A 17577-nucleotide genomic window follows, 5' to 3' on the forward strand; every position below is an offset into this window, starting at 1 on the left:
TACACAAGGCATGACTAAGAAATACAGTGGTACCTCGGGTTAAGAACTTAATTCATTCTGGAGGTCTGTTCTTAACCTGAAACTGTTCTTAACCTGAAGCACCACTTTAGCTAATGGGGCCTCCTGCTGCCGCTGCACCGCCGCTGCACAATTTCTGTTCTCATCCTGAAGCAAAGTTCTTAACCCAAGATAATATTTCTGGGTTAGCGGAGTCTGTAACCTGAAGCGTATGTAACCTGAAGCATATGTAACCCAAGGTACCACTGTACTCCTTGATGGTGGTGGGAAGGGCACACTTGGAAAACGTGTGTAACTTGCCATGGCAAATCCAGGAGTTGCCCCTCTGTGGCCAAACCATAGTTTTTGTGTTATGTGCAGCACCTAACATTCTGCTGAGGCTAAGTAAATGCTGAATAGGCACAAAAAGTCTGGAAAGAAAATCCCAAGTCAAAATTAATCATTACATGACACACTCTACACTGTAGCGTTCCCTCAGAAGCACTTCAGTTAATATAGTAAGGCTCCAGCCAGTATATTAAACCCCTGTTGTGGTTTAACTGTGAATGCCCTACTGATGGGGGGCGGATTGCCTGCCTTTCTCCCAGAAAACAGAAAAACAGTGCCCAAGTTCATGGAAGCAGATGTGAGTCATAGCCTAATGGCACCTTACTCCAATAGGAATGCAAGATCAGCCCTGCTAGTCTAGCATCCTGTTCTCACAGTAGCCCAACAGATGCCTTTAGCAAGCAGGTGTTCAGTGCAACCATTGAGATATGAAGAACCTTTTCACACACTCTCTTAAGCCACTCTCTTGGAAGAGTCTCTTGCAACAGCATCTAAGACACAAGGATGGGGAACCTGGTACTCTCCAGATGGTGCTGAACTCCATCTCCCATCATTCCCAGCCACAACTGGCCAATGGTCAGGGATGATGGGTTTTGTAGTCCAACAAAATCCTGAAGGGCCACATAAATTATAATATAGGTATTCTATTAGATGTCTTTTAAAAATAAAATAGCAATTATATTCAAGGATCATGATTTTATTATTCTTATCATTTTCAGAATGTAGGTTATGTAAATATGCAATTATATGTGGGGAGGGGGGTAAGCACAAGAGAAAAAGCATGGCTGATGGGTCCATAATGAGGACTACCCCCATTAGAAAATTCGCCTTAATCCCGAGGCCCTTGTATTCTTGATGCAGCAGTATTTGCCAACCTGGTGCCATCCATAAGCTTCGGACTACAACTCCCATCACCCCCAGAAAGGCATCTGGAGTCGGAAACTGTTGGAGGGCACCAGGTTGCTACAGGCCGAGAAACAGTATACCTCTGGAGAGTAACAGAGAGACGGGTGGGACGCGCTTGCCCAGAAGCTTGCGCGCTTCCCCAGAAGCATCCCCGTCGGCTGGCTTGTCGCGCAGCCCGCAATCCTGGGCACCCGATCCTCGGAACCAAGGGAGATGCCAATGAGTTCAGTGGGGCTTGCCGCTACCCAACAGGCAGCTCCTTCTTCCGTCCTCTTCAGTCTATGGCCTCTGGCCAACTCCCCCCCCCCCCCCGCGCCCCCTCGACGGCAAGGCAAGCGCCTTCCTTGCTCCCACTTCTCCCCTGGGCGCGAGATCCACGCAGCCGCTGCTCCAGGGCCTGCGCAACCGTCTCCCGCTTTCCCTCCCCGCGCCGCCACATCGCCAAAGGCACCGTCACCGCGCCAGCCTCGCGCGCAAAAACGCACCGACACAAAGCCACCGCTTGTGCTCTTCCTGCGTCTGGCGGGCGGAGCTCCAGCTGCCTTGGCCCGCGTCCTCCGGCCCGCCCTCGCCGCGCTGCTTTCCTAACCACTGGCTTCCCATCCCCGGCAGCCTCCCTCGCCGCGCAGCCAATGAGAGGCCCGGGCGGAGGGCCGACCTGAAAGGGTGTTGCCTGGCCAGGCGCGTCTCATTGGCGGCGCCCGCTTCCCCAAAAGGCTCGGTCTCCCCCTCCTCTCTCTGGCGTCAGAAATAGAAGCGACCAGATCGGATTTGGCAACGGGCGAGGGTGGATCGTGCCGGCTCGGAAGGCGCACCGGGCGGGTTGCTGGCTTGCTGCGCGCACAAGCGAGGCGGCGACGAAGGGAAAACGAATTAAGCAACAACCGCTACCTGACATTAGATCTCAGATCGCCCCCCCCCACCTACTCACTGGATCCGAGGGAGCCGATCCCGCCGCCCCCCTCTTCGAGCTGCCCCCAAAGGAATTCGTAATAATTACGCACGGAGCCGGGAGGTGCAATAGAAACCAGAGGAGCGGGACGAGGCGCACGAAAGGGGTTTGAAGGCGCGCTTTGGAGACCGCGATCATGGCGCTGGATTTCCTCGCAGGCTGCGTAGGAGGTAAGCGCTGGCGGGCGATTCCACGCTGCCAGGAGAAGCGGAGCTGCTCTATTGTTATCTATCTTTGCGCGATCCAGTTATGTAAGGAAGCCGGGGCGGGGGCGAGAGAGAGACACAGCAGCTGGGCTGCCCGTGTCTGCGCCTTTGGAGAGCCTCGTGTGTGTGCGCGCGTTGCTTGGCGCACTGCAGCGGGGATGTGCTGCCTACCCGTCCGCCTGCCTCCGAGAGAGGGTGGGGGCACACTGCACGCTTGGAAGGGAAGGAAGAGGCACCGCGGGAAGCCTTGGCGCGATGGGTGCCTCCTTACCTCTTCTTGCACCCCTGTCTCCCTCCTCAAATTCGTGACTTGCTTCGGTGCCTTGGCGCGCCGGCGCCAGCTCTCTCTCCGCTGCCCGCATTGTCCCTGAGGCCCGAGGGGGCCATTGTCCCTCTCGGCGCCGACACTGCACCGGTGCCCATAAAGGCAGAGCCGGTGAGTCAGCGCTCGGCAATCGGCTTCCCTTTTCCCTCCTGCCAGAAACTCTCCGAGGGGGGTTTGCCTGCCACCTCCTCGAACAGGGCTGGAACTGCGCGAAATCGAAGCGGGCGTTGTGCGCTCAGACGCCCAGCCTCCCTTGTTTCCTTGGGCTTCGCCTATAGAAACTTTCCCCTCCGAGCCAGGGATTGATTTGGGCCGGGTCTTGGATCTCTACTGTTGTCGAAGTGATCCTTGTTGAAGTAGCGGGTGTCTCTCTGAGCACGCGCAGAGTTCAATTCTCCCTTCCCACTGAGCGCACACCATCAATCTTCCCTGTGAGATGTGAGCTTTGTGAGGCCGAGGGAGTGGTCTCGCGCAAGGTCCTTTCCCTTAACTGGGCGAAGGTATTTCTGCGCGCCCCCGCGGCTCATAGCTGACCCCTCCCCCTAACCCTTATTATAGGGCTGTCTTTTGTAGGAAGGTGGGGCTGCGCACCAATTTCCTGAAGTGTCTTGTGCTGGAAGAACAAGCAAGAACCTCCTCCTTCTTGGGTGGGGACAGAGTAAAAAGGAAACAAATGGACTTCTGCCAAGGGATGCCGCTCACCTCTCTGCTAGCATATTGGGGGGGGGGCATGGGCGTAGCCAGGATCTATGTTGGGGACATGACACCCACCTGTCATCACCCTCAGTCTGGCAGACTCGGAATGAAATGCCTCAACAACAGTTGTTTTCAATTCCTTTCTTTTGACCTCAAGTGCTCAGAAAAATCTGCCAGGATCTTTGCTAGAACGCACCACAACACCATCCAAGTGACCTCAAATATTCTGGTTATTTCTACTTTTAGTCAAGAATTTTATTTATTTAGGGGGCAGTTGCCCCCCCGGCTACACCCATAGAGGATGGCGCTGTTTTTTGTAGTGTGGGGCTTCGAGTCTTATTATTTCTGCCCCTTTGAAATGCTTGAGGTGTCCTTATTTTGTGCATTGCTGGAGTGGTGACAGCCACTTTACCCAATCTGTCCTCCCCCCTAATAATAATAATAATAATAATAATAATAATAATACAAGTTTGTATCCAATATAAACCCATTCAGGATAATGAATATGGCTACTCTGACTTGCTTGGATATAGCCTACAGTTTCAAAGTGTCACCCTAAATTAGCTCCCTCATAGTGCTGGATGGGTTTCACCCCTTTTTTATTTTAGCTGCATTAGGATCTTGCAGCAAGAATAATAAAGATCATGGTGCCTTAAAGACTAGCATCTTTATTATGGCATAACCACTTGTGGGCTAAAACACAATTTGGCAGGTGCTCATGTCCCTAGATTGTATGTTTTGAGGGGCAAAAGAGAGAGAAAGAAGAAACAAAGTGTGTGTCTCCTTGCCTTGATTTTGATGAAGCAATGCAGGTCTGACTCTGGAGATGTCGTCTTCCTCCAGTGAAAGTTACAACAGCGAGTTGCTGGCTGGTTTCAGCCTATTGAGGCTTTCCTTCTCCCTTCTGTTGTTGACTTCCCTCTTCTCTCTCCCCCGCTCTGCAGGCACAGTTCGGGGTTATGTAGAACACTCTGTACTTAATATCTTCATCTGCTGCAGTTTTAAGTATGCCACTTTGCGTGTGATTTTTAAGTCCTTGCCAAATCGGTTTTAATAAGATTAACACAGCGGCACTCAATTGGATCCTTAAAGGAAGAAATTAACAGGAGCCTGTTGACATTTTACCCCTCTTTATTTTTGAAGGTGCTATGCAGAAAATATTTAAAAATATGTAGGCTGAAAAACATCAATCCCCCTAGCCATACTTGTTCAAATACTTGCTTTAAAAATGTGGGTTGTTTTTTTTTTTAAGTACTTGCATCACTTCCTACAGCAATTTTGCATGCTCACCACAATCTTACTAGAGCACTAGCACTTGGTCTCAGATGCAGTGCCTAACCTGTGTTTCCCTTTAGATATTGTGGGACTGTCATTCTCATTATCCTTGGTCATCTGCCATGCTGGCTGGGGCTGATGGGAGCTGAAGTCTAGGAATTGCATCCAGTAAAGTTCTTCTGTTTTGTGCAAGGACCTCTGCTTGTGTAATGTAACTTCCCATACCCTTTCCCCATAATTTCTACTGGGGGTGGTCAGAAGAGGTGCACAAGCAGAGGTCTTTGGGTGAATAGGATGAGTTGATTGGATACAATCTTAAGATGAGCTTGGGGTTTCCTTCCCCATCTCCCCATGTGTTAAGATGCACCTTGAAGGCTCTGCTCATTTGACTGCCTACAACATCCGTCAGGTTGGCAGCCTCGAAAGACGGAGCCTTCTCAGTGGTGTCGCCACCCTCAGTTAGAGAACTCCCTTCTAACAAGATTGTGGTTGTCACCCCTACAAATCAGACCTTCGGACTGGTCTTGAGAACTCATCTGTTCTGGGTATTCTTCTCCAGGGTTTTTGGTTTAGCAATCAGTCCTGCTTCCCAGGGAACTCTGGGATTGTAGCTCTGTTAGGGAGGAATAGGAGTCTCCAAACAACCTTTAGCACCCTTAATAAATTAAATTTCCCAGGATTCTTTGAGGGAAGCCACAAATATGGTAGGGCTGAGTCCTATAAAGGTAAAGAACCCCTGGACTCCAGTCAAAGGCAACTATGGAATGCGACGCTCATCTCACTTTCAGGCCGAGGGAGCCGGCATTTGTCCACAGACAGCTTTCCGGGTCATGTGGCCAGCAGGACTAAACCACTTCTGGTGCAACGGAACACCGTGACAGAAACCAGAGTGCACGGAAACGCCGTTTACCTTCCCACCACAGCGGTACCTATTTATCTACTTGCACTGGCGTGCTTTCAAACTGCTAGGTTGGCAGGAGCTGGGACCGAGCAACAGGAGCTCACTTTGTCGTGCGGATTCAAACCGCCAACCTTCTGATCAGCAAGCCCAGGAGGCTCAGTGGTTTAGACCACAGCGCCACCTGCATCCCTCCTACCTGAGTCCTATAGACAGCAACCGTGTGACTTCTGTAGTCTTCTGTGCTTTGCAAATAGTTGCTTCTGTGGTGGGTTATAGTGGTAGAATGCCAGATTGTCTCATAATGCCGCCTTCTTCATTTCAGGTGCTGCCGGCGTGTTGGTAGGACATCCATTCGATACTGTTAAGGTGGGTTTATTTTCCACAGGCTTACTTAATCATAAACATTTAGGCCGAAGATAGCACTAGCCCTTATGAGTAGAAAGCGTTTGTTTTTTAGAATTCAGATATTTTGGACCCATTAAGTAAACATCCTCATAGGTCAATTCCTGGTATAGAGATCTTGAACTAGATTTTCAGACATACTGAAGCATTGAAACATCCCACAGTGAAGCCAAATTAGCAGCAGATTAAAAAGTTCCAAATTGATAGTCCCTCTTGATTTAAGTGCTTTGATTATTGGGTCTTCAGACCTCCCTTTTTTTAAAACTCAGCAATCCAGCAGCATCTAGCAAAAATGCTTATGGAAGATACAGATTTTTAGGACTAATGCAAAAAGCGGGGGGGAGGGGTTGCACTGCACTTAAAGGTGCACTATTGCTGTTTGCTACATTATTTGTTTTCCTACTCGCTTTGGGGAAACATAAATTTGTTAATTATATTTCCCGGATGACAGTTTGCAACATGATGAAACAGTCTTGCTAATTAACATGCTTCCTCCCACCCTTGGGGAAATATTGTGAGCTCACAAAGGAATACTTTTCTTCTTCTTTTTCTCTTTTTTCCCCCCCTGGTCCGGGAAGCTGGCATTTAATTGGACTGAACTCAAAACAGAAGTGGCCGATTGCGGGTGGGAAATGAGATCCAATTAGGTATATCACTTAAAATCTGTGCCTGCACAGCAGTCAAATAGCGTCACAAAACAGGACTGGACGCATGAGTCTAAGCTGGGCTTTAGTCATTTGCACACTTGCTTGAGAGCAAGCCTCATTGAACGCTGTAGGGCTTACTTCTGAGTACCCATGCACAAGATCAAGTAAATCCAATAATTTCAGCTTGAGTGTGGGTTGGAGCAAGGGTTTAAGGATCTTCTGGCTGAGGAAATGTGCCGATTAACATTCATAACCTTAAAACATCCCATACTTAATAGGTGCAACAATTATGGATGAAATGTGAAGTCTGTTGGTTTGTAGCTGTAAAATTCAGTCATTTCATGCAATGGTGTATCCTTTGCTTGAGAAACCGTTTCCATTAGATTCCGTTGAATTTCCGTTGAATCCCATTTTGTCCCATAGGGAATAATACTATGATCCTTCATTTTATGGACATGTTTGCAGAACCAAAACTCTGACTGTCTGGTTTTCTTAATCTTCTTCACTTCTTCTTTTTTAACTTAATGGAATTGGTCTTAACTGAGAGGGTGAAGGCATAGTCTGGCACCCTGAACTGAAACCTATTTTTTATTTTTATTTTAGTATATTTCTATCCCACCTTTCTTCCATCATGGAACTCAAGGTGGTGTCCATGGGATTCCTAGGCAGTCTCCCATCCAGGCACTGACCAGACTCATACCTGCTTAGCTTCAGAGTGGTGTCTGCAGCATGTGCCCTCGGACCACATCTTGGGACCAGGAAATGCATTTACTTGGAAGCACATTCCATTGAGCATACTTTCAAAGCCAATGTATTCAGGGATGGGGTATTAGTTAATTATGATGGCAATATACAAATCCCTCAGTTAACTTGCTACCATGTTGTTGAAAGTACAATGACATTACTACAATGCAAAGAGGGGGATTCTGTTTTAAGGTTGCAATCCTATACACACTTATCATGGGAGTAAGTGAACTTAACAGGACTTATTTCTGAGTGGACAATTAGAGAGAATCGTGCTGTCAGTTACCAGTTGCATATTTTATGGTCTTGCAGGACAATCCTGTCCACGTTTATTGGAAGTCAGTCCCATCGGGAGACTTGTTCCCAAGAAAGTCTGCATGGGATTGCAGTATTAGACTAACTTACTTTAATCTGCTAGGTAATAATAACCTGGTCTTGTACAAAGGCAGTTTATGCAGATCTAAATCTCGTGTCGCTGCATTAAGCCCTATAACTCTTTCCTTGTGAGTCCTGGATGGCTAAACATTTCTTAGCTTTCATTTTATTTTTTAAATTTATCTTTTAAAGCAAATTTTCATTTTGAGACCATAAATACATCTTGGGGAGGGATCCAAAGCAAAGCTTAATTTCCTCTCTGAAGCTTGTTTTTTCCACTAGTTCCACAGATAAAGCAATGTCTGGGTTTTGTGGGAACCTGGTGGGGGAGATGCAAAAAACATCAGAGATGCTGAACTGAACCTGAACCAGGTCTTCTTCGAGTGGCAAATCCTTTACTCCTCCTCCTCCTCCTCCCCCCCCAGTTTGTTGATGTAATGTGTACAATTGCTTTGTTGCTTAACTGCCTTTACTTTCTGAGCTAGGGGCTGTCTTCATTAACAGCAAAAGTGTTACTTTGTTGTAGATGACAGATAAGCCTCATCACGGGAGAGTTACCTAGTAAGTATAGACCAGGTGAACCTTCTGTTTCTCTCGGTCTTAATTTTTTCCAACATGTATGATTAGTTCAAGTTTTATAAAGACAACAAAAATAATAATAAAAAATACCAGGAAACCATATGTAGTTTATTCCCTTCCTCTTTCTTTTTTTTTTCCTCCTTTTTAAGTTTAAAAATGTTTCTCCTGCTCTGAAGTGGAGGGGGCGGGGATTTGCAATATGCAAGGTTTATTTTGAATACGAGCTTTTAAAAGAAAACCTGACTTTGTTTTGCATTCGTTTTCCTAGAGTGCACTAAAAAGATTTTATATGCTTTTTTACGTGCTTAAAAAAGATTTTATATATGTACTTTGTGGAACAAAACTTGTGAATTCTGTTTTCAGCCACTCCTTAAATTGAGGTTCCCACTTTTAATATATATATATTTATTTATTTATTCCCCCCTGCCACACACAAATGTTATAACCATATCTGTATTGATGCATTTTTAGGTATTGGTACTTGGTTGGTCTGTGGGGTTCACTCTCAGTGTGTGTTTTCAATTCAAAATTTAAGTGTTTTTAGATGCCAGGGTTCAGCTTCAGCAGTATTGAAAGAAGGAAACTGGCATAATGTAATGGGAATGGTATAGAAAATTGCACCATATCTGTGTGGTAATGTTTTAACAGGCCGCAAAGAGAGACTGCCCCACAATGCTTAAAAAAGCATTATTGGTTAAAAAAACTGTAGGTCCCTCAAAGCAGGATTTTCTGACTCTATTGACTAAAATACAGGCAGCTTCTTTAAGATTTAGGGTTCATAAAAAGTGGATATATTTCACATATCTGTTAGTTAGCTGCGGTCTAAAAGGAAAAACTATGAACTCCATTCGTGATCACCTGTAGAATATTCTTGTTCATCTTAGGCAACCAGACAAGTAGCTGTTTATGGACCTCAGCTAACATCCTTTAAACTTGGCCATTCATGACCACTGAGAAGATCCTCGCTGGCCTTATTTCATAGCTGAGAATAATGACGTGTGCTAATGAAACCTCAGATAGCTTGAAGTAAGAGGGACAAGCACCATCCCCTATTAATCATTCCCATCTCATACAGACTTGAGCACTAAACTGAGTGACTCCCAAAATACCGACCATTTTTAAAATTGCCTGCTATGGCACTGTGGTGTCAGGACTGGGTGCACATCGATGCACCTTATGTGTGCCCAGTCAAAGGTGCTGTCATACTTCTGCCTGCTGATTTTCATTTATTTTGTTTGCCATGTCAACAAATTGTCACTACGTTTTGTAGGTACGCCTTCAAGTTCAAAATGTGGAGAAGCCACTTTACCGGGGGACCTTGCACTGTTTTCAGTCTATCATAAAGCAAGAGACGGTGAGTAGCTTGTTCAGTGATTGTGCTCTTCACTCGTGGTTTGCACTGTATTCAAGGGAGAAGGAGCCTTTCATGAATAAAGCCTAGGAGCTCCTTTTCACCATGGGTGTCATGGGAGCTGCTTCAGCAGCAGCAAGGCTCTTTTCCTGTCACCTTTCATGTCACTTCAGAATTCGCCAGGCCACTTTGGATTCCTAGACCAGAATACCAGTTTCTGGAAACCACAGGTGCGGGAGAGTGTCCTTGTGCTCGTGTCCTGCCTGAAGCTTTCACACAGGCATCTGGTTGGACACTGTGAGAACAGGATGCTGGACTAGATGGGCCATTGGCCTGATCCAGCAGGCTGTTCTTATTGTTCCTATGGGAGGAGTTTGCAATGCGGCTGTGCAGAGGAGCTCCAACTGGATCCTCTCACACGATCTGTGGTTGACATCCTGCATTAACTAGCCCGTTACAGCTCTCACACTACAAATTTTAATTAGAGATCTGACCCTTGGGTTCCCCTTTCCCTTGGACGCCAAAAGTGCCTTCAGCCAACTTCATCTGCTATGCCAAATAGACTCTTTTTCTTGGAGGAATCAGATCAGCCTGAGGTCTTTCCTGATCTCTTCACCTCCAGGTTAGATTATTGCAATGTGCTGTCCTTGAAGGCGATTCAGAAATTTCGGATAGACTGTAGTTGTCAGGGGTTATGACCCGAGTTGCTCCAACAGCTCTTGTTAGCTGGTCTTCTTCTAGGGCGCTGGTCACTATATGGCTTCCAGGCTCCATTCAAGGTGCTGTTCTTTGTTCTTTAAAGTTCTAAACTATCAAAGAATATTTCAAGGATCACCTCCCCCACATGATTTGGCTCAAGAACTCCATTCTAGACCCAAGCCACTCTTTCAGGTTCCCTCCCCATCAAGAGTGTCCTTGTGGAGGTCCTTCTCAGTAGTGGAACAGCCTCCCAGGGTGGGGTCTGGTCATATCACTGATTGGACAATGATGACTATTTTATTTCAGTGCATCTCGTGAGAATTTTAACGTTCCATTAGGATTTAATTGCCTCTGTTGCTGATGCCATTTGCTTTAAAGTCTGCTGTTTTTAAAAAACCTTCTTTGTGGTTTTTAACTAGTAGGTGCTTATTGTGCCATCTCTTTCATTATTTTGTTTCTATACCGTGATTTTATTGTTTTTACGACTGTACAAAAAGTGCCTTATAGAAAGGCGGACAGTTGTTCGATCGCGACGGTTAAAATGAAGTTCGCCTAAATGGATTCCAGTGGAAACTAGTTAGCTCAATGTTTCGGCTTATAAAAGTAAAGTACAGGCACATTAACTGGTTTTTAGCCATCTCACACACACCATAACTGGCATATTTTCTGCTCTCACTGGAGCAAATTATTAGAGCCGTTGCCCCGAGAATGAGTCTTAGACTCTTCCACTTTGGAATGGGGAACAGAGAAGACTTGCATATGTTTGAGCAGACCCCCATGAGAAAAAAACCCAAAAGTAACTCTTAAGAAACAAAGGGACAAATTAGGAAAAAAAGGATAAATGCAACACCAAACTAAAGAAATTAAACTACAAATAGCACCTGATTAGGGGCCCTAATCAACATTGGCACTTCAAACTAGTGGTGAGGATTGTGGGCAATTTTTTATCAGGACCACAATACGTGGGTGGTTTTCTTAAAAGCAGAGGTCACTCTCCCCAGGCTACACCCCCTCCCCAGCCCTCCACCTGCTTTTGTCTCTTCACCCGCCCACACGATTGGCATGTGGACCTAGAATGTAGCCCAGCAGGGCTTTGTGGCCCTTGGGTTGAGAGATTCCCCTCTACCCCTGTTTTTAAAGCAGGGGCAGTTCCTCACGACACCCTTAACAGTTGCCTTGGAATTTGGCTCCCTGCAGATCAGAGAGAGGTTTAGCTTAGTCACGTTCCTGGTGTGCCAGTTTTCCCTACAAAGGGGCTCGTGATACGCGAAGACACGACTTAATCTTGCTTCGCTCCTGCCCAGATGTAACTAGCAGCTGATAACTGAATGGGAAGTGAAACCAAAGTTAAGTAACTTCCCTAAGGGACGTGTCGAAATAGCTCTACAGGTCAGTAAGGGAAGATCCCCAATTGGCCACAATAAATACTCCTCATGCCGCAATGCTGGACTTTTCTTCCAAAGGCTAATGGAAGCGTGATCAGAAGAGGGGCTTCCCCATCCCCAGCTAGCCGTTAATCATGTGACTGCTCCTTGGTTGTGCAAAGAGCCACATAGGGAGCTATGTGACACTTCCTTAGTCTTGACGTGACATATAATAATAATAATAATAATAATAATAATAATAATAATAATAATAATAATAATAATTTATTATTTATACCCCACCCATCTGGCTGGGTTTCCCCAGCCACTCTGGGTGGCTTCCAACCAAATATTAAAAACAATACCGCATCAAACATTAAAAACTTTTCTAAACTGGGCCGCCTTCAGTTGTCTTTTAAAAGTAAAATAGTTGCTTATTGCCTTGACGTCTGCTGGGAAGGCGTTTCACAGGGCAGGCGCCACAACCGAGAAGGCCCCCTGCCTGGTTCCTTGTAACCTCACTTCTTGCAGCGAGGAAACCGCCAGAAGGCCCTCAGTGCTGGACCTCAGTGTCCGGGCAGAACGATGGGGGTGGAGACATGGCCAGCTGCTACTGTTGTCAACTTTCTGCCTCCTCTGTAGCTGTACACACACCAATAAATATTTATAAGTACTCAACCAGTTGCCGCAGTTGTATGATTCTGTATGGTTTTTGAGCACTTTATGATAGATGGAAGACAAATACATTGGTACCTTGGGTTACAGACGCTTCAGGTTACAGACTCCGCTAACCCAGAAATAGTACCTTGGGTTAAGAACTTTGCTTCAGGATGAGAACAGAAAGCGTGCGGCGGTGGTGCAGCAGCAGACCCCATTAGCTTAAGTGGTACCTCAGGTTAAGAACAGTTTCAAGTTAAGTACGGACCTCTAGAATGAATTACATTCTTAACCCGAGGTACCACTGTAGCCCAGAAAAACTCTTTGAGATATAGTTACCAGGTACTGATTTGAAATGCAACTATTTCCGAAAGAGTATTTAGGAAAAGTGAACCTAATTCAGCGGGGCAGAAGGAGCTTTCTAATGTTTTTCATCTGAGTACAGTGCCCCATTTCCTCTGTGCCATGTGAAATGGGGCCATGAAGTTTGGTTTCCATAAAAAAACCCACCAAACTTTACAGCTCCTTTTAAGATGTGAGCATCCTTAGGATGTGGGGTTTTGTTTCAAGATAGCATTCAAGTGTGCCGTTCCTTTGAAGGCTGGGATTTCTCCTCACATTAAGGGGAAAGATAACTAACAGAGGCTGGGCATGGTCTTGGGAACATAGAAAGCACCTTTATAACGAGTTAGACCATTGGTCCATCTAGTTTAGAATGGTCTACAGCGACTGGCAGTAGCTCTCCAGGGTTTGGGAGAGGGGTCTCTTGCAGCTCTGCCAGAGGATGCTGAGGACTGAACCTGAGGCCTTCTGCATGCAAAGCAGATGCTCAAACACTGTGACAGTTGCATCACCTTCCACCCTGTTTTGGAGGTCCCCCAACTCTCAAGCTGATTTGTGGTGGCTGAGGGCTGAAGACAGATGGGGATTCTTAAAATAAAATTGCATCCTCTTTTTCATTAGCAGACTGCTTTTTAAAAGCCCTTCTATGAGCCCAATGGGACATTGTGACCCCCCACCCTATGAGTTATTGTGGGTTCAGACAAGCTTGTGGCAATTTTGCCTGTCTCCATCCCTTGCTCAGAAGGGTTTACTGTCTTTAAAGGTGGGATCACAAAATTGTAGAGTTGGAAGGGATCCTGAGGATCATCTAATCTGATCCCTTGCAATGTGGGAATATGCAGCTGTTCCATATGGGGATCGAACCTGCAACCATGGCATTAACAGCACCATGCTCTAGCTGACTGAGCTACTGAAGAGCGTGCATGCCCTAAGGAAGTAAAGGAGGGCAACCAAATGTCTATTTCCAACTCAAAACTTTCTTGTTGTAGCTGCTATCCATACCCCCTCTAACTACATTGTCATGACACAGGGAGAAATAACTTGAGGGAAGGCGTGTAGCACAAAAGGACTGTGATTCCTGAATTCTTACTGGCCCTGCATACAGAAGTTCCCAGGTTCAGTCTCCAGGTAGGGCTGGGAAATGCTCCTGTCTGATACCTCTGCCAGACAGTGTAGACGCGGGTGGCTGAGCCTCTTGGGCTTGCTGATCAGAAGGTCAGCAGTTTGAATCCCCGTGATGGGGTGACCTCCCGTTGCTCTGTCCCAGCTCCAGCGGGAGGTAAACGGCATTTCCGTGTGCTCTGGCTTCCATCACGATGTTCTGTTGCACCAGAAGCAGTTTAGTCATGCTGGCCACATGACCCGGAAAGCAGTCTGTGGAAAAACGCTGGCTCCCTCAGCCTGAAAGCAAGATGAACGTCGCAACCCCGTAGTCACCTTTGACTGAACTTAACCGTCCAGGGGTCCTTTACCTTTGCCTTTTTGCAACACTGAACTAGATAGATGAATGGTCTCACGTGGGATAAGACAACTTCCTATGATGCTAGCCTAACCTATTGCTTAACCAGCAGAGAAGGTTGCAGGAACCTTCAGGTGAAAACACTTTGAAGGCTGTGAAGATTATTATACGTTAAATGGAATCACAGGCAGGATTAAATTTTGAGCAGTAGATGCAAAATAAAATATAACAGTAATGAAAGTATTGTGGAATAAATATGTGTAATGCAACCCGGAAGGGTGGGTCGTCGACTTTGGAATTATGTATTAAAATTGATGTTGTTAAAAAGAACTGAATAAAAATGACTTGGCTGATTAATAATAATAATAATAATAGTTTATTTATTTATACCCTGCCCATCTGGCTGGGTTCCCCCAGCCACCCTGGACGGCCCCTAACAGAATACCAACAACAACGATAAAGTGATAAAATATTATCACCAATTATTTATTGGTCAACAATATTATCAACAATAAAATATTACCAATAGTAAAGTGATAAAACATTAAAAACTTCCCTAAACTGGGCTGCCTTCAGATGTCTTCTAAAAGTCAGATAGCTGTTTATCTCCTTGACATCTGGTGGGAGGGCGTTCCACAGGGCGGGCGTCACTACCGAGAAGGCCCTCTGCCTGGTTCCCTGTAACCTCGCAGTGAGGGAACCGCCAGAAGGCCCTTGGAGCTGGACCTCAGTGTCCGGGCAGAGCGATGGGAGTGGAGACGCTCCTTCAGGTATACTGGGGCGAGGCCGTTTAGGGCTTTAAAGGTCAGCACCAAGACTTTGAATTGTGAAGATGGTTCTCCAAATGCCAATTTCTCCCTTCTGTTTTCTCTCTCCTAGACCCTTGGACTTTACAAAGGCATTGGGTCACCTATGATGGGACTTACCTTCATCAACGCCCTCGTGTTCGGCGTTCAAGGGAACACACTCCGTGCTCTCGGAAAGGACACTCCAATGAACCAGTTCCTTGCCGGTTCCGCGGCCGGCGCCATCCAGTGCGTCATCTGCTGCCCCATGGAGCTGGCCAAGACGCGAATGCAGCTGCAAGGGACTGGCGAATATAAGCTGAAGTCCAAGAACTACAAAAACTCCCTGGACTGCTTGGTCAAGATCTACCGGAAGGAAGGGCTGAAAGGCATCAACCGGGGGATGGTCTCCACGTTCATGAGGGAGACGCCCAGCTTTGGCTTCTACTTCCTGACATACGACTGCCTCACCAGGTACTTGGGATGTGAGGCGGAGGACAGTTACATCATCCCCAAACTGCTCTTGGCGGGAGGCATGTCTGGGATTGTCTCCTGGCTCTCCACGTACCCCGTAGACGTCATCAAGTCTCGCCTCCAAGCAGATGGGGTCGGCGGGATTGTGCGCTACCACGGCATTCTGGACTGCGTTAGGAAAAGCTACCACGCCGAAGGCTTGAGGGTCTTCACAAGAGGCCTCACCTCCACGCTGCTTCGAGCTTTCCCCGTGAATGCTGCTACTTTCGCCACAGTCACTGTCTTCCTCATGTATATGAGGTCGGAAGAGAACCAGATCCGAGGCGATCTAAGTGGATGTGAGGCTGGCCCGGCAATCCAGCAGCCTTCAAGCTTTTAGATTCCCGAACGGAAGCAAGTGATCTTCTTTTTATTTTATTTTTTTCCTTTCTTTTTTTTAACAAAAAAATCTGGATGTAGAAACTGTAAATTTCTGTCTGTATAAAGCATCCTTTTATCGTGACTTAGGATTTCACCTCCTTTATGAAAGCAGCAGATCTGTTCTAGAAATCCAGGTAATAAGAGGACTTGCTTTATATATATATATATAAACATTGTCTTAAAAAAAAATAATAGACCTCATCCTACCTTCCAGCAGTTCATTATTTGGCACATGGCCTAGCTGCTGCTACAAACCTCATAAAAGACCCCCAGCCCTACCCTATTCCCATTCAGTATTGATATAAGCCCCTATGCAAGCATTCTCCATGCATAAGTGGTGGAGAAGGGGCAGGGAACAGCACTGGGGTCCTGATTCTGTGCAGCACGTTATGCTTGCACAGTTGAATGTTGGTAGGTTCCCTTTGCAGACAATGGCGCCATGAATGTTGGGATGGCAAGGCAACTGGCGCACATTCTAGCAGGGTGGGTTTTCTTTGCCTTACGTGTTTGTGCTTGAATAGAGATGTGAGCCTTATTCAGGCATTTGCCTGAAAGCGTGTGGGATAAAACGGGGGGGGGGGTGAGCACACAAAACTCCCTCCCTGAATGTCTCAGTGCACTGGCTCATTTCTGACCTTCCTGTTTTGAGAGGGAAGATGTAGAGAGGAATTGCTAAGTGCATTAGGAAACCTCCCCAAGATCAGGACATGTTGCCATATTTCAAAAACTGAAAGTCCAGCTTTTTTTTAGTTTTGCCCAAAGTTGTTGACTTTTTGGAGCTATTTTTAAGGAAAATCTGCAAAAAAAAACCTTGACACTGCCGGCATGGGTTGCCATACGTCCAGATTTCCCTGGACATTTTAGCTGATTTCCACCCGGACACTGCTTCTGATTCCAGCTATGTCTGGGAAATTCCGGACCTATGGCAACCCAAATGTTCACCCAAGCAGTTTTAATCCCCTGCTCTCACAGCACGAAAAGAGAGAGGAATCCAGATATGCTGGAAAACCTGGCTTCAGGTGGCGCTAAAGCCATTGGCTAATCACCCCTTTGTTAGGCAAAATCCCACCAGCAATACGCAGTGACTGGGAATCAGGGAACCTGTGTCCCTACACTAGTGGTTTTCAACCAGTGTGCCGTGGCACCCTGGGGTGCCTAGAATGAAAGTCTGGGGTGCCATGGGCAACACTTGCCTCTGACTCTCTTTACTTCTATTCCTCCTCTCTTGCCCTCTCATGTCTCTGCCTCTCAAAGGCTTGCACAGCTGTTCGTTGCAGCAGCCCTGGCTGTAAGCTCCCCAAGTGAATGGTGCCTCTGGGGCAGGCCAAGGGGTGCTTCCCAGCCCCCTGTGGGGCAGTGTGAGGAGGCACCTCTCTTTGGGGCGGTGGGGGGAAGCTCAGAGACTAGGGGTGGCAGCAGTGGCTGTCCAGAGGACTTCCAAGGAGAGGGGAAAGGAGAGGAGGCTGAGGGAACACTCTGCAAGGGAGGGTGTTTGAAAAGGAACGAGAGGCTGCCAGCTCTGCAGCCAAGGGGGTGACGTAACTGGGCTCCTGAGTCCCACAGGGCTGCCCCAGAAAAAAATGTAGTTGGTCAAGGGAGCAGTGGAATCAAAAAGCTTGAAAACCTCAGGCCTGCAGGTCCCTGTCCCTGACTCTTCTTGCCATGAGAAATTC

General features: G+C 46.8%; 2 protein-coding genes across 5 annotated transcripts in view; one reads left to right on the forward strand and one right to left on the reverse strand.

The window, feature by feature from the left end:
* The window catches only part of SLC25A47 (solute carrier family 25 member 47), a 38889-nt gene extending 35662 nt beyond the window's left edge, over nucleotides 1-3227 (reverse strand). Inside the window, exon 1 of one of the 4 annotated variants that reach the window (XM_053375100.1) lies at nucleotides 2681-3227. In XM_053375100.1, coding sequence (XP_053231075.1) covers nucleotides 2681-2771 — 91 coding nt within the window. In that variant the 5' untranslated portion in view covers nucleotides 2772-3227. Of the gene's footprint in view, nucleotides 1-1331; nucleotides 1557-1736; nucleotides 1860-2680 lie in introns of those variants that run through there. The other 3 variants (XM_053375118.1, XM_053375110.1, XM_053375126.1) reach the window with 3 other exon arrangements.
* SLC25A29 (solute carrier family 25 member 29) lies at nucleotides 2015-16096 on the forward strand. Its single transcript, XM_053375187.1, has 4 exons — nucleotides 2015-2373; nucleotides 5929-5972; nucleotides 9624-9707; nucleotides 15105-16096. The coding sequence occupies exons 1-4, from the start codon at nucleotides 2340-2342 to the stop codon at nucleotides 15861-15863; spliced, it is 921 nt and encodes a 306-aa protein (XP_053231162.1). The 5' UTR covers nucleotides 2015-2339; the 3' UTR covers nucleotides 15864-16096.
* Nucleotides 16097-17577: the final 1481 nt, after the last annotated feature.

This window comes from Podarcis raffonei, chromosome 1 (genome assembly GCF_027172205.1).
Source record: "Podarcis raffonei isolate rPodRaf1 chromosome 1, rPodRaf1.pri, whole genome shotgun sequence".
Lineage (NCBI taxonomy): Eukaryota > Metazoa > Chordata > Lepidosauria > Squamata > Lacertidae > Podarcis > Podarcis raffonei.

Bases quoted from the DNA above. Each gene is read 5' to 3' on its own strand.
- SLC25A29 (XM_053375187.1), top strand. From the start codon at position 2,340: ATGGCGCTGGATTTCCTCGCAGGCTGCGTAGGAG. The intron at 2,374-5,928 runs GTAAGCGCTGGC...TCTTCATTTCAG, and splicing joins CCTCGCAGGCTGCGTAGGAG to GTGCTGCCGGCGTGTTGGTA. The intron at 5,973-9,623 runs GTGGGTTTATTT...TACGTTTTGTAG, and splicing joins ATCCATTCGATACTGTTAAG to GTACGCCTTCAAGTTCAAAA.